Source organism: Diorhabda sublineata, chromosome 4 (genome assembly GCF_026230105.1).
Source record: "Diorhabda sublineata isolate icDioSubl1.1 chromosome 4, icDioSubl1.1, whole genome shotgun sequence".
NCBI lineage: Eukaryota > Metazoa > Arthropoda > Insecta > Coleoptera > Chrysomelidae > Diorhabda > Diorhabda sublineata.
Window position 1 is genome coordinate 24836974 of NC_079477.1, and position 17671 is coordinate 24854644.

Below are 17671 nucleotides of genomic sequence, written 5' to 3' on the forward strand. Positions count from 1 at the left end.
ATCTACAAAACCAAACGATGCACGTTGAAAAATATTAATTAGTTCAAGAGATAAACGAAAATAACAATAATTATTCTTGTTTCTAGATAAACAATTATAAAACAGTTTAGTTATTCTCATTGAGTCTTGTAATTGTGCCAAAATATTCTGTACTATGACTTATGACCTTATAAACAGATTAACAGCATTTCAAGGGAATTTCTTTTTCGAAATCCCCTTAGTTGCTAAATGAAATATCGTGTGGATACGTCTTTTTGTTACATAGATCAAAAGTGCATGAAAATAGCTTTCATTTGAAAAAGAAAATTTGAGTTTCGTTGAAAAACCACGGAAATACAATGAAAGTGAAAAATTAACTGTACAACAACTTAAGCGAGCTGGCAAAACAAAAAAAACTCCATAATTTTTTATTTACAATACTATCATTACATAAAAATGTTTCGCCGTACTTTTCCTGGGGATTAATTGCGATGAAAGGATTATTCTTTTTTTAATTTGATATCTCGCCACGAGAGGAATCGATTCGCATAGTTAAAAACTACTCAATATGAAAACCTGATTGATCACAGACATGTATGTAAAACGTAGCTTTCGGGGATTTCGAAAACAAACTTCCTTGATTGCAAAATTCCATTTTTTTATAAATAAACGTCTACTTCCTACATAAAATAATGAAATCTACTCATAAAAAATCAGCACAACCACATTCAACGCATAGACCAAGTTTTTTGTTATTGCTGTTAATTTGTTTATAAGTCATGAACCATTAATCGTACAATCTACAGCTTTTTCACCCACCATTTTTCGATAGTGCAGAATATTTTGGCACAATTAAAAGACTCAATGACAATAACTAAACTCCTTCATAATTATTTATCTAGAAACAAGAAAAATTATTGTTATTTTCGTTTATCTCTTGAACTAATTAATATTTTTCAGCGTGCATCGTCTACTTTTGTACGTCTTTCAATGAAAAAAATGATTTAACTTTTTTTATGTAAAGTTGCCACTAACGAAATTATTAACTAACGAAAAGATTATTTCAGATCACGGATAAAGATATGTCCTTGTATACACTTTCCACCACCGAAATAAAAAGTTTCACACATATCGTGGAAAACTAAGCGATTTTTCCTAAATTCTCAGGACAATTATTAGCTGGAAGCGAAGTATATACTGGGAACTACTGAATCGATCACAGCGCTCGATGTGGTCAAATTATCGTCAAATCATGCTCTTAATATAAAGAAACACGTGAAAATTGAATGAAAATGGATTATACTCGTATTAGTAATTGTGTTATTAATTGCAAAACATAGACATAAAGTATTAATGGAGTACGTGTAAATTTACATAATTCGAGTAGCAAAAAATGGATTTATTTGTGGTAGGCGTGAACGTATCTTGCACTCAATGCCCTTTTCATTAGTTCTTGGTTTGATTTTTGGAAGAATTTATTACTTGAGAAATTACAGAATAGATATTACAAATAGAAACAGAAATAAACTTGGTGAAAATATCAAATAATTAAGAACTTAACCTTGTTGATATTCGAAAAATTAAGCAATAGAAAAACATAAAAATTAGGAACTTTTATGAAAAACATAAACAATTAAAGCAATATTTAGACTATAATAAAACTGTGCAAGAGGTTATGAAGAAAGGAAATTGGATAAAATCTCAGAATGATCACTTTAAATAACCTTTTGTGGAATGTAGTTGTTGTAATATTTGTTGTATTTCAATGTTTTTTGTGTTTTAGAGAAATGGTACTATTGGTTTAGACGGTACATACAACATGCATTTCAAAAATGACGATCGATTCGGGGAGGTTTTATTATGGAATAACAAAAATCAAACAGATTTTTTTAACGGTGAATGTAACAGTATAAAAGGATCTTCTGGGGAGTTTTTTCCTCTAAATAGAAAAAAAGACAGAATAATGATTTTTTCTTCGGAAATGTGTAAATCTTTGGTATTATATTATACAGAAGAAGTTATGATAAAAGGAGTACTCGGATATAAATATTCGGCTGAATATGGTTTTGATAATGGTAAGTATATTATCGTTAATTATAACTATGAAAGTGATAAAAATATGGATATATTTGGATTTATTTTTGATATGAATGGATCAACTTGAAAACAAATAATAATTTGATGAAATTATTGAAATGAAATGGAAATTACGTTCTCAATACAATCATAAGCAATTACATTCCAAGAGAATGTGATAGTGAAAATATAAATAATCGCATTTGCAAAATTTCCATTATGATTCGTCCAATTTATTGCTAAACACGAAAAACTCGTTTCAATAAAGATGTGAAAGGAAGAGATACTGTTTTTGGAATGAATTATTGGTTTTATCATTGTTATTTTTCCATAACTAGAAGCCTACTTAAAGGTGGAGTGGATTTTCGAATAATAGAATTGATCACCTTTATTGAACACTTAAAATTTGTAGTTCTTTTAGTTTATTACGTTGAAAATTATGATAAAACAACACATTTCGAGTGATGTGAATTTATTTATTACCACCATTTATTTAATATATTTATGGAGAAGAAATTCATTTTAACAATTCGCAACTTGTTTTTGTGATAATGTAATGAAAACCAAACGAATCTGCAGATTTTCATGACACTTGCCTTTTTTTAAATTTCTTTATCTCTTTGTAATACTCATGTGTATAGTTGGAAAATATTGAACTTTGGGCACTATGTCATCTTCAGAATTGATGTTTGATCCCCATAGACAAATTTCGACGTTTCGTAAGCTCCTCAAACTCTTTTAAAAACAAAATCTAAAGTTAGTGTGTTGTCCGCTGTACAAATCACAGAAAATTATTTTGTTTGGTGCACAATTTCGGTTTAATTTTAGGAATCACGATGATTACATTGCTTAAAAAATAATCAACTGTTGATAAATCAATTCATTTGACATTTGCATTTCCAAATATTTATTGAATGTTAGTTTTTGAATGATTTATCACTTATTACTAAATATTTAAGAAAGACTTATTGTCACAGTTTATTTCATGGACGTAGTATCAAATCTAATCATAAACAACGTTCTAAAAGAATAATAACAAAAGGAAAGAAGGTAGTACTCTGTGAGCTAGATACACTCAAGTCCCGACTATTGAGTGGCTTGATGAGGAAGATTTCATCGTACACGACACAAGTCTTCATAAGGAGAAAGGCTTTATATAAAGAAGATATCCCAATAATTAATAATTTACAAGAGTGGTTGTTTTTAATCATTATAATATAGAAACCATTAGTACAACAAACATTTAAGATATTTTATAAATTTTGTATTCAGTAGTATTCAATGAATACCAGTACTGCAGTCTAGGCATATAAATTGTCGGCAAAGCTCGCAGCTGAACCGCGTTATTTTAGTGCGTTTGTCATTTTGACAAGGTTTACATCGTTTTTTGGTTGATGTTGCTTCATCTAATGTTTCAACAGATATTTCTGCTTTTCTTTTTAAAACTTTTTCTTTGAGTTCCTCTACAGAGGAGTTTGTACTCTTTGCTCGAGGTTTTTTTCTACTAAAGCAGCTGCAAGTTGTCGAAGGTATTTCCTTCTGAGCATCTCATCTTTGTTGTTGGTGCAATTAATTATGTAGGTATGGATAGCAGCTACATTTAACATCGAAGAAAAAACTACAAAAAGAGGCCAACGTCTGGTGTTTCGAGCAACATTGTATGAAGCACAAAGTTTATCTACTGTGTCCACACCTTCCTTGGTTTTATTATAAGCTATAATTTCTGGCTTCATTCCAACCCCTGTATCATGCGTCATCATGAATGCTCTTTTTTTTTTGGAACATATGAGACAAGAGTCATATCGTCTATGAAACCAAAAATACTTGTATTGGGCTCACGTTTTTTGTGAACTTAAATTCATTAGGAATTTGAGGTTTACTTTTTCTATGTCCCAAGAAAAGCTAGTTTTTGTTGATTTAGTTCTGTTATCGATTTAAAGCTTGAAAACCAGTTGTTTGTAGTTAATGTTGTTCCCGTATTATAAATAGGTGCTGTTAATCTTTCCACTACATCTTTTGGCTTGTTGCTTATGGAAAAAGGTCCATCAGGCTGAGCACCCGCGTAAATTTCCATGTTGTATGTGTAAAAGATACGAGCGTTAACCATGGCATAGATTTTTATGCCGTATCTATTAGGTTTTTTTGGGGATATATTGAATGAAAGAGCATCTCCCACGAAATGCTTCTAACGTTTCGTCAATTGTGACATTTTCTCCAAGAGATTAACATTTCTGGCAGTTGTTGACAAAAGTCTCAAAAATATCTCTTATTTGAGCCAAACGGTAAATTTTTTATCATTCTTCTCTTTAACATTTGTCATCAAAACGTAATGCTCTCATTAGAAATAAAAATCTCTTCAAGCTCATTGCAGTTTTAAAATCATCCATTTTCCATAGCTCTTCAGGATTAACTCGGTTTCCATGGTAATGCCGGCCAAATAAAGCAAACCAAAAACAGCGGTAATTTCGGTTTTATTTATGTTTCTAGCATCTCTTACACGAGAGTAATTAGACCTCACAGAACAAATAAACGTATTGGTATGCTCAACAATTTTTCAACCATAGAATCGGTTATGAGACACTTCCATATATCAACAATATCAGTGACATTCTTGGGAGGTCCTATGACTCCAGGAAGGTGGATTTGAATATTGTACTCGTACTGAAATACACTCTTCTCCATCTGTTTCACTTTCGTAAAAAAGTATATCTCCATCATCGTCTTCGTCAGAAAATATCATATTTGCTACGGTTTCCAAGTTGAAAAATTGTTTTTTATTTGTCATGTCTAAAAAACATATAAAGAGAAGCAAATTAAGTACTCAAAACGATCGCGCGTATGTGACAAATACTAAGCTTCTATGACAACTCAAAAGTTACATTAAATTGTAAGGTTTTAAAGACCAAGCTGAGCCAAAGAGTTTTAAAGAGCCAAAGCTAAGAGGAGTCAACTAGAAGATTTTTGCATTCAAAGTTATCTCTAACTAATTTGCTTTCAGTGTTTTTCTTGCACACGCGCGCCCACTGGAAGGGTAATTGAACTCTTCCGAAACGGCTTGATTGATTCTCATGAAATTTTGTGTGCATTTCAGGTAGGTCTGAGAATCGAACAACATCTATTTTTCATCCCCTTAAATGTTACGTCTACTCCTAATTTTTTTTTCTTAAATAAAGTTTTTATTTTTTCATGATACAGCATTAAAAAATACATACAACCCTAAATTTTCAACCCTCTAAAATCAACCTCTATTTTTTTGTGAATTATAAACTTTAATTTTCTTTTCTTTTGTCATCAGTTACAATAAAAAATATTATTTTACTCTGAATTTGTCACCTTTCCATGATCAACCCCTATTTATCCTTCGCGATTTTTTTTGTATCATAGCAGTGACTGTTATACGGATCATTTTCTGTGTAACTTTCAAGTTAATTTAACTCTAATCGTAAATTTATCATCCAATGTAATAATTATTTATTAATAACTGAAAAGACAGCTTTAACTCTCATGTAAATAAACATTCTAACAATGGCCTTTATCGTACCTGTACATATTGTACTTAACATTTGGCAAATTAGCAAATTAAGTACTCAAAACGATCGCGCGTATGTGACAAATACTAAGCTTCTATGACAACGCAAAAGTTACATTAAATTGTAAGGTTTTAAAGACCAAGAGAACAAATATAATTTCACCAGAAATAAAAAAAAAAACAGATATGACAAAAAAGACGTGCGTGTCTGTGAAATAAAAATTAGGAATCTACTGTAACGTATTGTCAACTTTAAATTCGAATGAGCACTGAAACGTTAGTTTAGTGGGGGGACAGGAATAGATGAGAGGAGTCAACTGGAAGATTTTTGTATTCAAAGTTATCTCTAACTAATTTGTTTTCAGTGTATTTCTTGCATACGCGCGCCCGCTGGAAGGGTAATTGAACTACTCCGAAACGGCTTGATTGATTCTCTTGAAATTTTGTGTGCATATCAGGTAGGTCTGAGAATCGAACATCTATTTTTCATCCCCTTAAATGTTACGTCTAACCCTAATTTTTTTTCTTAAATAAAATTTTTATTTTTTCATGATACAGCATTAACCCTCTACGATCAACCTCTATTTTTTATTTGTTAATTATAAATTTCAATTTTCTTTTCTTTTGTCATAACTTACAATAAAAAATATTATTTTACTCTGAATTTGTCACCTTTCCATGATCAACCCCTATTTATCCTTCGTGATTTTTTTTGTATCATAGCAGTGACTGTTATACGGATCATTTTCTGTGTAACTTTCATGTTAATTTAACTCTAATCGTAAATTTATCATCCAATGTAATAATTATTTATTAATAACTGAAAAGACAGCTTTAACTCTCATGTAAATAAACACTAACAACGGTCTTTATCGTACCTGTACATATTGTACTTAACATTTTTTGCAAATAGTTTTACATCAAAACAGAAACGTGTACGTGTTTAATAAATATACGTGTTTTATTATTGTAAAAGGTAAATTGATTTATTTATATATATGTACAAGAGGCACGAGATGCACGAAATCAAAGGAAACATTTAGAACAAAGAAAAACGCGTAGATTCATAGTAAATTAAATAGAGAAATTGACCAACGATGCTAACAAGTTCTTCGAGCACAGATTTATTTCTTCGACTAGCATTCCAGTGTAAGCCAGATATTGAATATTGGGCTCATTTCAAAGTGGTTATTGGACAACTATAAGTGACATATTCTCGCCCAATTGATAGTAAAAATATGAATAATTATTTTTGATGTTTAGACAGCTATCAAGAATTTTAATATTCGGTACTTTCATGGAGAATACTTTATTAACCTAAATAAATCATACTTCCATTGTTTATAAAACGCTTTTGATTATAAGTACATCCCTAAACACTAATAATAAGTTAGCTATTTTTATTGAACTAGAAAAATATTTCGTAGATATAATTTATATGGCAAAACAACGTTATAACATATAAATGTTATAATAAACCCTCGTAGCTCGGAAAGGGGGAGGGGTCTTAGAAAAGTTCATGCTAGGCTACGTGCAGGTAGGGAGAGGTCCCAAAGGTACTATAATATGACCTCGTGGTTTGTGGTTGCCCGCCCTCATTTAAATAAAAAAAATCAGAAAAAACATATATCCACAAACCGAAAAGAACTGTTTTTATTCATACCAGTGCTCTCTTTTTGTTTTCTTCTGGCAAAAGGTCGCTTTTCCTGCTTTTCTGCTTTCCAGCCAGGACAGCAAGCGCAACCCCTCGCAACCTCCACTTCCCATCCCTGCAGAAGAACAACTCCACAAAATTTTCTTTCTTTATTTTACCTAAAAATTAGTCTCATTGTGTGTCTCAACATACAGCTGCTAAAGTAAATTATTAGCTTTAGACCAGGTTTTTTCACTTCCTTATGAAGTCCCTAGTAATTATCATTCACCAAATAAACAAAAATTCGGTTTATTCAGCTTCTAATAAATCGAATTATTTGCCAAGTTATCTGTCAATTGAAGAGTTTAGTTAGAAAATTAACATAAAATATTATACATCAAAAGTGATTTGTTAATTTATTATACTTTATTTGATTAGTCCGTTTTTTGAAATATTCGTTGTTAGTTAAATATTTAATAAGGTTTCTTTCGAAGATTTGTTTGACGAGGAATTGATTGAGGAAATACAGTAGAACGAGCTTATTCCTTATTGATCATTACAATTTTTGGTCCGGTGATTAAGGTTTTGTGACCGTTTTCTTTTCCATTTTCCATCAATTATTTTTGATATAAACACAACTTTCTCCATCTAGCGACTTCTGCAACATTAACCTTATAGTATAGCCATTCAAGCTTGAAAGCCTCGCAAGATCTTCATCGATCTTCTTGAAAATTTGGATTTAAGTTCATCTTACCCTCCTCTTCAAACCTGACTTGGTCGCAAAGTATGCTTTTTATTTTTAAGAAGCGAAAATCACCCCTTACTCCAATAAATTGACAACTAATTAATTAAAGCGGTAATGGGCTATAGTTATGTTCAAATATAATAAATGTTGATTGTTTTGTATCATGACTTTAATATTTTGATATTTTACAGCTCACCTACCCTTAAAAACAACCCCTTATACAAAGATTATTTAAAAAATGTGATTATGAATTTTTTTTTTATTTTGAGTCGTAATAGGAGATTTTTTTTCTTCAAGTATAAGAAATCGATGATATATTCAAGTATTTGTCTATAGAATCAGGAGTACGAATAATAAAAATCAGCGATGAAAATAGTAAATCTAAAATCGCAATTAAAAACTTTTTATTTGTCCATTTTTGAATACGCTCTTTAAAATAAAAGAAATGCAAATATTGTGCACTTGTACACATTTCAGCACATACACACTAAACAACGTAATTCTTAAATTCAATGACCTTAATGTATGTGAAACACACTAATTTGGCAAGTATTAATGGAATTTATAAGTCAAATATTATTTTTTTATATGTATTTATACATGTGGGAATCCAGATTTATAAATACAAAGAAGACACAGCACGTATAAAAGAATAAATACTCCGAAAAGATCAAAACTAAGACGTTTCGTGATTTTCCAGCATTATCTCTAGAAAAATGTATTCGGTTTTTTAATAATAACTCGGCTTCCCTTTAAGCTTTTTGCATTCATCCGTACATCATTTTGTAGGGAATTTCATAAGCTATAAAATCATGAAACTCTTCTAGGCCCTTTTCTTCAGAGAATTTTGATGTTAAAGGGTAAAAAAGACTCTCCCTTAGCATTGAAATCAATATTTTAAACACTTATATCTATATAATTTTCAAGCTACGTGAGTATAAACAGAAGCAAAATGTTGAGTCAAATAGAATCTAAATGATAATTACAAAAAATTCTTTCGTTGATCCAATAGTTTTTGAGATATTTTGAAAAAATAACGTTTTTTTGAAATCGAAGAAAAACATTTCGCTTTTATCAAAATATACATGTTCCAAACCATTCAAACTTTTGGAACGTGTTGTTAGGGCTTAAACAAAGATAATTTTACATGGGCTACGATTAATTTTAATTTTGCCGCACATGGTGTCAAATTTACAGACATTTTTTTTCAAATTCCAGTTACTCAAATTATTTTCGTCATAACTCGCTTAATTTTCATGCTAGACGTTTTTATAAAAGCGCATTTTAAAGATCTGTAAAAGTACTTTAAAAATGTTTATCACAATTTTTTATGAAAATTTGATCGTTTTTCCGTTATTTGAGGTTTGACCCCTGCATAAATTTACGAAAAAGAAAAAATTGGCTTTCAGTGACTCATAAGTTTAATTAAATTTAATTTAAACTGACTAATTTCTTTATTTTTTTGTAAGCTTCAGTTTTGATGGGATTAATTTTTCCAGAACATGTGTAGTTTTCGAGTTTTTCGTGAAAAAAACTTTTTTTAATTTTCAATCGCGAATGACTCAGTAATTATTGAATTAAATAAAAAACTTCGTCACCCAGATCGTTGTCACAAACACAGATAGTAGGAAATCGTCAAAAGAAGAACATTTTTTTGCTTATTTCTTTCCTTATTTAATACATGGACGACTGCTATATAGTTATCTTTCATAGTGTTATCAACAGTAGATTATTTATTGAGTCCATAATAAAGTGACAAATACTTATTAGTTAATTCGTATATAAACCAAATAGGGTGGAGAAACGGTATACATTTATTCACAATTAAAAGTTTCTACTAAAGTTATGTGGCTAATAATTATTTGTCACTTTATTATAACTTGTAGAAACCGGCCCTTAGTGTTTCAACATACCTCGTATGGTATCAGTAGCAGGTTTTTTTCGGAAAATCGGCTTGATAAGTTGTTTCCTCTATTCATCGATTTCTGTTAGATAAATATCGTATCTAGAATAAATATCTAGAAACGTAACATTTTTATGTTTTTCCAGGGACTGTTTATCCCGAAAATTACTGTTACTGCAACGGCGAATGCATTCCTACAGGAGTATTTAACGTATCGAGTTGTCGAATGAATTCACCGACGTTTTTATCCTTTCCACATTTTTTTAACGCGGATCCCGTTTATAGGGATTCGGTAAAAGGAATGAAACCCAACAGGACTCTCCATGAATTTTACATGATTCTTGAACCGGTAAGTGGTGTATTTAAATTTAAATAGTATCTAAATACACATATATATATAACTTAAAAGCTTTCGGAGAAATTTTTATTATATATTTATGTACATATCGTTTACTTAGGTCAGCGAAAATCATGATTTATTCAGTCTAAAGTCTTTATACACACATTAAGAGGGATTTTCACTCAACAAGCAAAACATTTTGTTGAATAAAATACTTTTTTTAAGCTTTTTCAACACTGGAGTAATTTGTACTATAAATAATTGCCACATAAATTTCAGCGATTATTATTATTATATTTTCAACTTCCTTTTGTTGTAAATTTTCTATTTTTTCTAACTCGTAAGTCTGGCAACGCTGTCAAAAAAGATTAAAACGAATGAATAACCGATTCCAAGTCCACGAAGTCCACGAAAAAATATCTGCATACAAACACAACAATAATTTCCGAACTCTTTGCTACCAAATCGTTCAACAGTGTAGAAGACATACCATTAATTTTATAAAACGGGCTCTGTTGTCGACGCGTCGCGTTTTGACCAACAGAAATAGTAGCGCTGGCGTTAGTTGAGCAGCAGAACCGATCTGCAGTGCGACTATCTTCAAATATCTGATCGTCCACGCACTTCACAAGGAGGATTTGTATTGCGGATTAGAATTTTACGAGTGGTACCTTGGATGCAGTCAGGATGATCCAGTATTTCATTTTGTGGTCGGAAGAAACTGAACAAGCCAAAGTCATCTGGAAATGCTCGAAGATCAACGTGGGCAAATGAACAGCGATCCAACACTCGCAAACATCCATCATTTTATGCAGGATGAAGTTTCGCCGCACTACGCGTTATGTGTGCGGAAGTACCTCAATTTTCATTTCGGAGAATATGATTTCTTCCTATGGGGCCTCCTCCAGGACCGAGTTTTTATCCTTCCCGACATCCGAACTGCAATTGAAGAAGAATTTGACGCTTGACGTGCCGTTAAATGCATTGATCAAGATGGACATCACTTACAGTAACCTTTTTTCAAATTCTTTTCGTAATTTCTTTTAATAGAAACCATTATGACACCGCATTTTTTTCTCTTAATGCAAATTTGTTGCCGACCTCTGTATATTACCCGATAGATTTAAATGTGAGAAGAGCATTTCCCTAAAGGTATTTTTGATAAATAGGGTTCGCATTAGATCCATAAATACAAATCTTCACGTCAGCAGGATGCATATAGAAAGTAGTTTTAGCATAAAATATTTTTCATCTGGCAACTCATTTATAAACCTCTGAATATCTTCTAACGTATGAGTTTTTGATTAGTTTCATTTGTCATCTATCTTGATACATTCACTTGCATCAACCTCATTTTCAACTAACACACTCGATTTTCTCTTTGTTATATTTGTCTTCTAAAACAACGACCTGTATATTACCTTAACCAAAATGAATGTCATACTCAAATTTAGATCAAAAAGGTATCACAAGAATTAACTTAACGATAAACTGAATGTTTTAATTCAGTAAAATCCAATTTTTAGATAAAAACAGGTATCTGATTATGAATTTAGTATATATCCTTATCGTTTATTCAATTGTATCTGTTGGTGATTTCAAGATTATTAAATTTGTGATTTTTTTTATTCAATCAACTAAAATCGAGAGAGATAATGATGATAAAACATTGTATTAATTTCAATATTAGATTGTTTCCGATGTCTAAGAATGTATACAATCTTTACACAGTAACGCATTCTGATATAAATTACGTTGAACGATTAAAAAAATTAAATATTTATTCACTTCAGTGCAATACAGGAAAAAGTTACTACCTTGACATCTGCAATATAAATTTCGAAATATGTCCCACCATAAAACGTGATACAAATACTTGTTGAATTTAGAAAATTGTTAAAATTCATATAAATAACATCAAACACAGCAAATGAAAACAACAATAAAATTTCAGAAATAACACTGAGGTTCATATCTTATACAAAGTGAAAAAAAATTAGGAGTGAAACATAATCCCACCTAGAGCAATATCGGGAATCCTTCCTTCGGAGAACTGCTGAGGAATCAGCTACCAAAGCACGTCTTTGTTGAGCACTACAACATACAGAAGTTCCAAATCAATATCCACAGGCATCTTCACAGAACATGCACCATTCGAATTACACACAAAGAAATTATTAGTAAAATTTAGGCTGGATTCACAATATAAGGTCGATTAAGGTTCGTTCACGGTCCGATCTCGGTTCACGATTTAGTCGCATTTGATGTATTTGTCTTCTTCCGTGTATTAGGTGTAGTCACCTGTTTTATCTTCTTGCCTCCTATCCTCCTTCAAGGTTATCGCTCCACCTTTTTCTGGATCTAACCTAACCTAACCTTTTATAGTAACAAATAGAAATATACACCCGACGCAAATACTGGACGCAAGAAGTTTGAAATCGGCCAACGTGGGCAGTGAACATAGTCTGCTACTAGGAAAAATAAGAATGAAAATAAACAAACTTAAAGAAAGGAACAAAAAGTAGAAAAAACCAATATTGAACTGATATGGGAACTCTACCAAGAAAGATTAAAAGATAAAAACAACATTAACCCAATCGAGGCAGAGGAAAGCGTGATACCAGTTGGAAAAAAATAGAAACAAACATCAAACAAACGGCATCGGAGACACTTGGATTCAGGACAGTAAACTACACAAATAAGAAAAGAACTAAAACACCACCATGGTTCTGTGAGGAAGTGAAAGCATAATGTCAAGAAAAGAGAGAAACCTAGCTGAAATACAGAACGTCAAAAACTTTGAATTCGAACGAAGATTGCAAAAGAGTACGTAATGAAACAACAACATTAGTAAGAGAAATCAAGAAAAAATATTGGGAACAATTTTCCAAACAGATGGAGAAAGATTTTTACGGCATCCAGAAACAGATATGGCGAATGATAAACGGACAAAGAAAAGAAGTCAAGGAGCTCTACGAGACAAACCAAATACAAAAGGACACATGGGTCAAGTACCTCCAAGAACTGTACGGGAATGAAGACGAAAATAGAAACGAACCAAACACGCCTGAAATAACTAGAGACGAAGATCTTGTATTATTGGCGACCGAGGAATATCGATTGCAGAATTAGCTACTTTATCTTCTATTCTTGAAGAAGAAGAAGATAATATTTTCAACGCAAGGAAAGAGCAAGGGGAAGAATCTGGTTGCATCTAAATTTACTGCAACGAAAAATGTTATTTAATTTTAAAGAAAATCACCCCAGTAGTGAAGTGGTAAAAAAACAGAATGTCGTGAAGAGATTTCTCCTCGAGAATGATTGCATTGCAATTAAACATTTATTGAAGTTATTGATTATTCATTGTTATCATAAATTTATCCAAATATCTAATTTCAAATTGCTAATGCCATGGCACCGAAATGATAGAAATGACAAAAAAATTGCGGTTTTGATAATCATAATTTTCAAATAAACTAACCACTTACCTCTACTATTTGCTCAATTCCACCCAAACATTTTGTTCTTATGATTATTATTATATATTATAATGAGGTGATTGCAAAACCTGGTTTACTTTTTACCAGTTGAATAAGCAATTCATCTGAAAAAATTAATGATAGATCTTCTTACAAAAACGATCATTTAATAAATTTCTATAATTTGAAACGATAATAAAGTTTTTGTTAATAATACTATTCCTATGTTATTTACACTGTTGTCAGCTCTTTCCTTTTACCGGAAAAATAATGAACTTCGTTATTTCAAATAGATCACCCAGTTTATTTTTAACTTTTGAAAATCTTTAAGAAATACTAATCTTTTCCCTATACCTAAATACCATAATTGCGAAGTTATATCTACATCGCCAAAGTTGAAATAATACATTTAGGTGACTATGACAGCTACAATAACAAATTTGACGTTTCAATAAATTATTATTGTTTATTGAAAGTAATAATGGTTTGTTTATCTGAAAAAAAAACGAATTGATATTTTAATGATATTAGGATATGGTGATAGGCGTAGAAGTTAACAATAAACGTGTAATAATTTATATCCTAACCGAAATCCCATAACAAAATCTACTATCAGTGAAAAAGTTTAACGAAACTGATTCAGTAAAAGATTTATTTCCAAATCAGGGCGCAAAAAACTGCATCAACTGAAAACAAATCTTCCAATGTTTGTGTTCTGTTACAAGACGATCCACACTTGAATACTAGAGAAATATCCAGGAAACTTGATATTTCACAAACATCCCTAATGAAAATTTTACGTGATAATAAATTCCATCTATACAGGGTGTCCTACGACGAGCTAAAACTATCTGTATATGGTAAAATACTTATAGTAAAATCATGAAAACACCCTACATGTTGATAAATTTTTGAAATTAACGTGAAATTTTAGTATACTTTTGTCAAAAAATTTTTTTCACAAAATGCACGCTTTTTGAGTTATTAATTTTTTTATAAAGAATTTGACCGTTGCAGACCCTTATAAATTATTTTTTTACGAGGATACCCTTGAAGATATGAAAATGATTTTTGTTCGGTTGCTTTTCGCACAATCAAACGTATTTGAATCTATGTTGAAAAAATTTTCAATTTATATAGGGTGTGTATAATAAGTGTTCAAAGTTTAACTTCATAAATATCAAATCTCTATGACTTTTTAAATAAAACCACCCGGTTTTTTCTATTTTAATGGATTCAGGATATTTCCTATATGGATAACTCAAAAAATATATCGTTTATAATACAGAACCTGCCAATATTCAGGAATTAAAAGATAGAATTACCACAGAAATAAGAAGAATTGAGCAGTCAGGAATGTTGCAAAATGTATTGCAAAGTTTTAAACATCGCATGGCTTGTTGTATTCAAGTAAATGGAAAACAAATTTATTATTTTTCCGAAAAAAGGATAGATCTGACAACAATGTAAATACCACTATAATACCAGCCGTATCACAGGACCCTTATACACAAAAACGTATTAAAAATCGTACAAGCCGTTTCAGAGATAATTGAGGCGTCCAATACATAAAACTCACTCTGTATAAGAAATGTACATTAATACAATATGCAATTGTCCCTTCTTACTATCGATACATGTTATGACAAGTTCGATCTCGCTCACGCAAAATTTCCTTAAGACTTATCCCGACTGAAATGGGATTCGACCAGAACTTAACTTTTACGAATAGTATGAATGCACACATTGTTTTTCATTCAATAATATTTTACCAGATGGAGATCGGACTGGAAACGAATCGGAATCGACCTCATAGTGTAGAACCAGCCTTATTCTGTTCTCATAATTATTATCATTATAACATTTTTATATTTTTTTTACAGAAATCTGGTATTGTTATGGAAGTACAAGGAGGTATACAGTTAAATATGTTACTTCAACCGGTTTCCAGTATAAGGTAATAAATTATCCCATTAACACTCAAAATACTTTTTGAAAATATGTTTTTTTAATTGGATGTTGTTTCAAAATGGTCTTTAATCAATCAAACTTCAACAATTTATAAAGTGAATTGTTAAATTCCTACATGATACACATACTTTATATTTAGTTTCTTTTACTTTAACAATTAAATGATCTAACCGATTCAAATCAAGATCATTTCCCAGTACCAGCTAGGAGTGGTTAATCCCATAATTCTGAAGAATATAGGGAACATATTTCCTCTGGATTTGCAAAAAGTCGAGCCTAACAGCCTACGCCATCCTTGGACCATAGAATCATTCATGGTTCTTATTCTAATCTTATATGTAGATATGAACTGGTCGATTACATAGATACGTCCCAAATGAACATTTAAATCGAGATTCGTTTTAGAATTTGGAATTTTTGGACCCTAAAACGCAAATTATCAAAAACCATATTTAATTTCCCATTGAAAACCGTATTTCTCAGAACAATGAATGTTTTTTATAATTTACTTTATTTCTAAGTAATGTATCTATTCCCACAGGACTGTTTTCTCAAATTTATGTTCTCAATATATCAAAAATATAATTTTTTTCCTATATTTTCTTTGAATTTGGATTGGGCATAGTGAAGATACAGCAAAATATTTAAAAAATTTCAGCAGCTTCTGTTTCATCAAAATTTGAACATAATGCTTTTCCTAATTCTTACCAAGCAGGCAAAAAAAAGAGAGGTACCCAAAACAACCCCCTTTCAGTTAATCAAACGTGTTCGTAAAGTAATTTTTATATCTATTATAAGGTATTGTACAAAAGTTGATAAAATCGTGACCAACTACATAAATCCATTGAAATTGGCTTCTTTTCCATTTTTCCATACTTATTGGATGGCCACCCATATTATTTGGACTCGGTTGTACAAAGGCGCTTATAAAGCAAAGGTTTCCAAGACGAAACTGACAAATGTTAACGATTCAAAAGTAGAAATGAGTGTAGTTTGATGTTTAGAATTTTTTAAAACAATTTAAATCCCGTTTTTGTTAATCTAAAATAGTCAATATAGACAATTCTGAACATATAGTTGATTGAAATAATTGCAATTAATTATTTGATTACTGTTTTACTGTTTTTCAATAACTGGCAATGAAATAAATAAATAAATCTTGATTAATCTCATTTTTTTGCAGATTGTACAATAAAGTACCTAGAATTTTTCTGCCAATATTCTACATAGTCCATAAGGTAGAACTTAGTGACGAAATAGCAGCGGGATTAAGACTGATACAGAACTTACCAACTTATAGCTACTACATGTCTTATACACTCATAAGCACGGGACTTATCTGCATTTTTGGTGTTATAGTTTTATTGTTCTGTCGATACAAGGCATCCAATTTAACAAAAATGAAAATAAATCGCGAAATAATTCCAGTGAAAAAGATTATTATTTATGAACAAGTGCCTTTAAAAGAAAAATCTGATATTACTTGGACGTGATAATTTTATTGTTATATTTTAATAAAGTTTTTTTATATAAAGTTTTTTATTTATACCCCTCTCAGATTAGATTATACACAATTATTTTGAACCAAAATGAATCTTCATAAAGTATTGCTTCTATTACCTTTACTGCTAAATAAGTTTTAATATCCTTTTAATATCCAAAACATTACAAGGGTTTTGACCCATTTTTGCCCGTTCTTAAGTATTGTAGTCTGAAAATTCCAGACCCTAAAAGCAGAACAAGTTAAAAGAAAGTAAAGGTGACAAATGCTATTTTGAAAAAACCGCCACAATTTTAGGTTTCCAGCCTTGACTCCTGGACTATCTAGTGCAACATCGCGGTTGCACCAATTGGTGTTAAGTTTGGGTAAGAATTTCTTCATTGTTAAGTGGAAGAGACTGATAGTTGGATACTGAAATTATCAATGAAGTTGCTAGAAGTGGACTCAAAGATATTGCTACTTTAGATCGATTTAATACTGATTTCTTCTAAGGATATAAACAATAACAGCAATGG

The 17671-nt window shown here is 30.9% G+C and overlaps 1 protein-coding gene across 4 annotated transcripts in view; it reads left to right on the top strand.

Moving 5' to 3' along the window:
- Positions 1 to 17189, top strand: part of LOC130442543 (protein peste-like) — a 35245-nt gene extending 18056 nt beyond the window's left edge. For all 4 annotated transcript variants that reach the window (XM_056776727.1, XM_056776729.1, XM_056776730.1 and 1 more), the window contains 4 exons: positions 1763 to 2054; positions 10012 to 10214; positions 15568 to 15641; positions 16839 to 17189. In XM_056776727.1, the coding sequence (XP_056632705.1) occupies positions 1763 to 2054; positions 10012 to 10214; positions 15568 to 15641; positions 16839 to 17148 (879 nt within the window). In that variant the 3' untranslated portion in view covers positions 17149 to 17189. The remainder of the gene's footprint in view (positions 1 to 1762; positions 2055 to 10011; positions 10215 to 15567; positions 15642 to 16838) is intronic.
- The last annotated feature ends 482 nt before the right edge of the window (positions 17190 to 17671 follow it).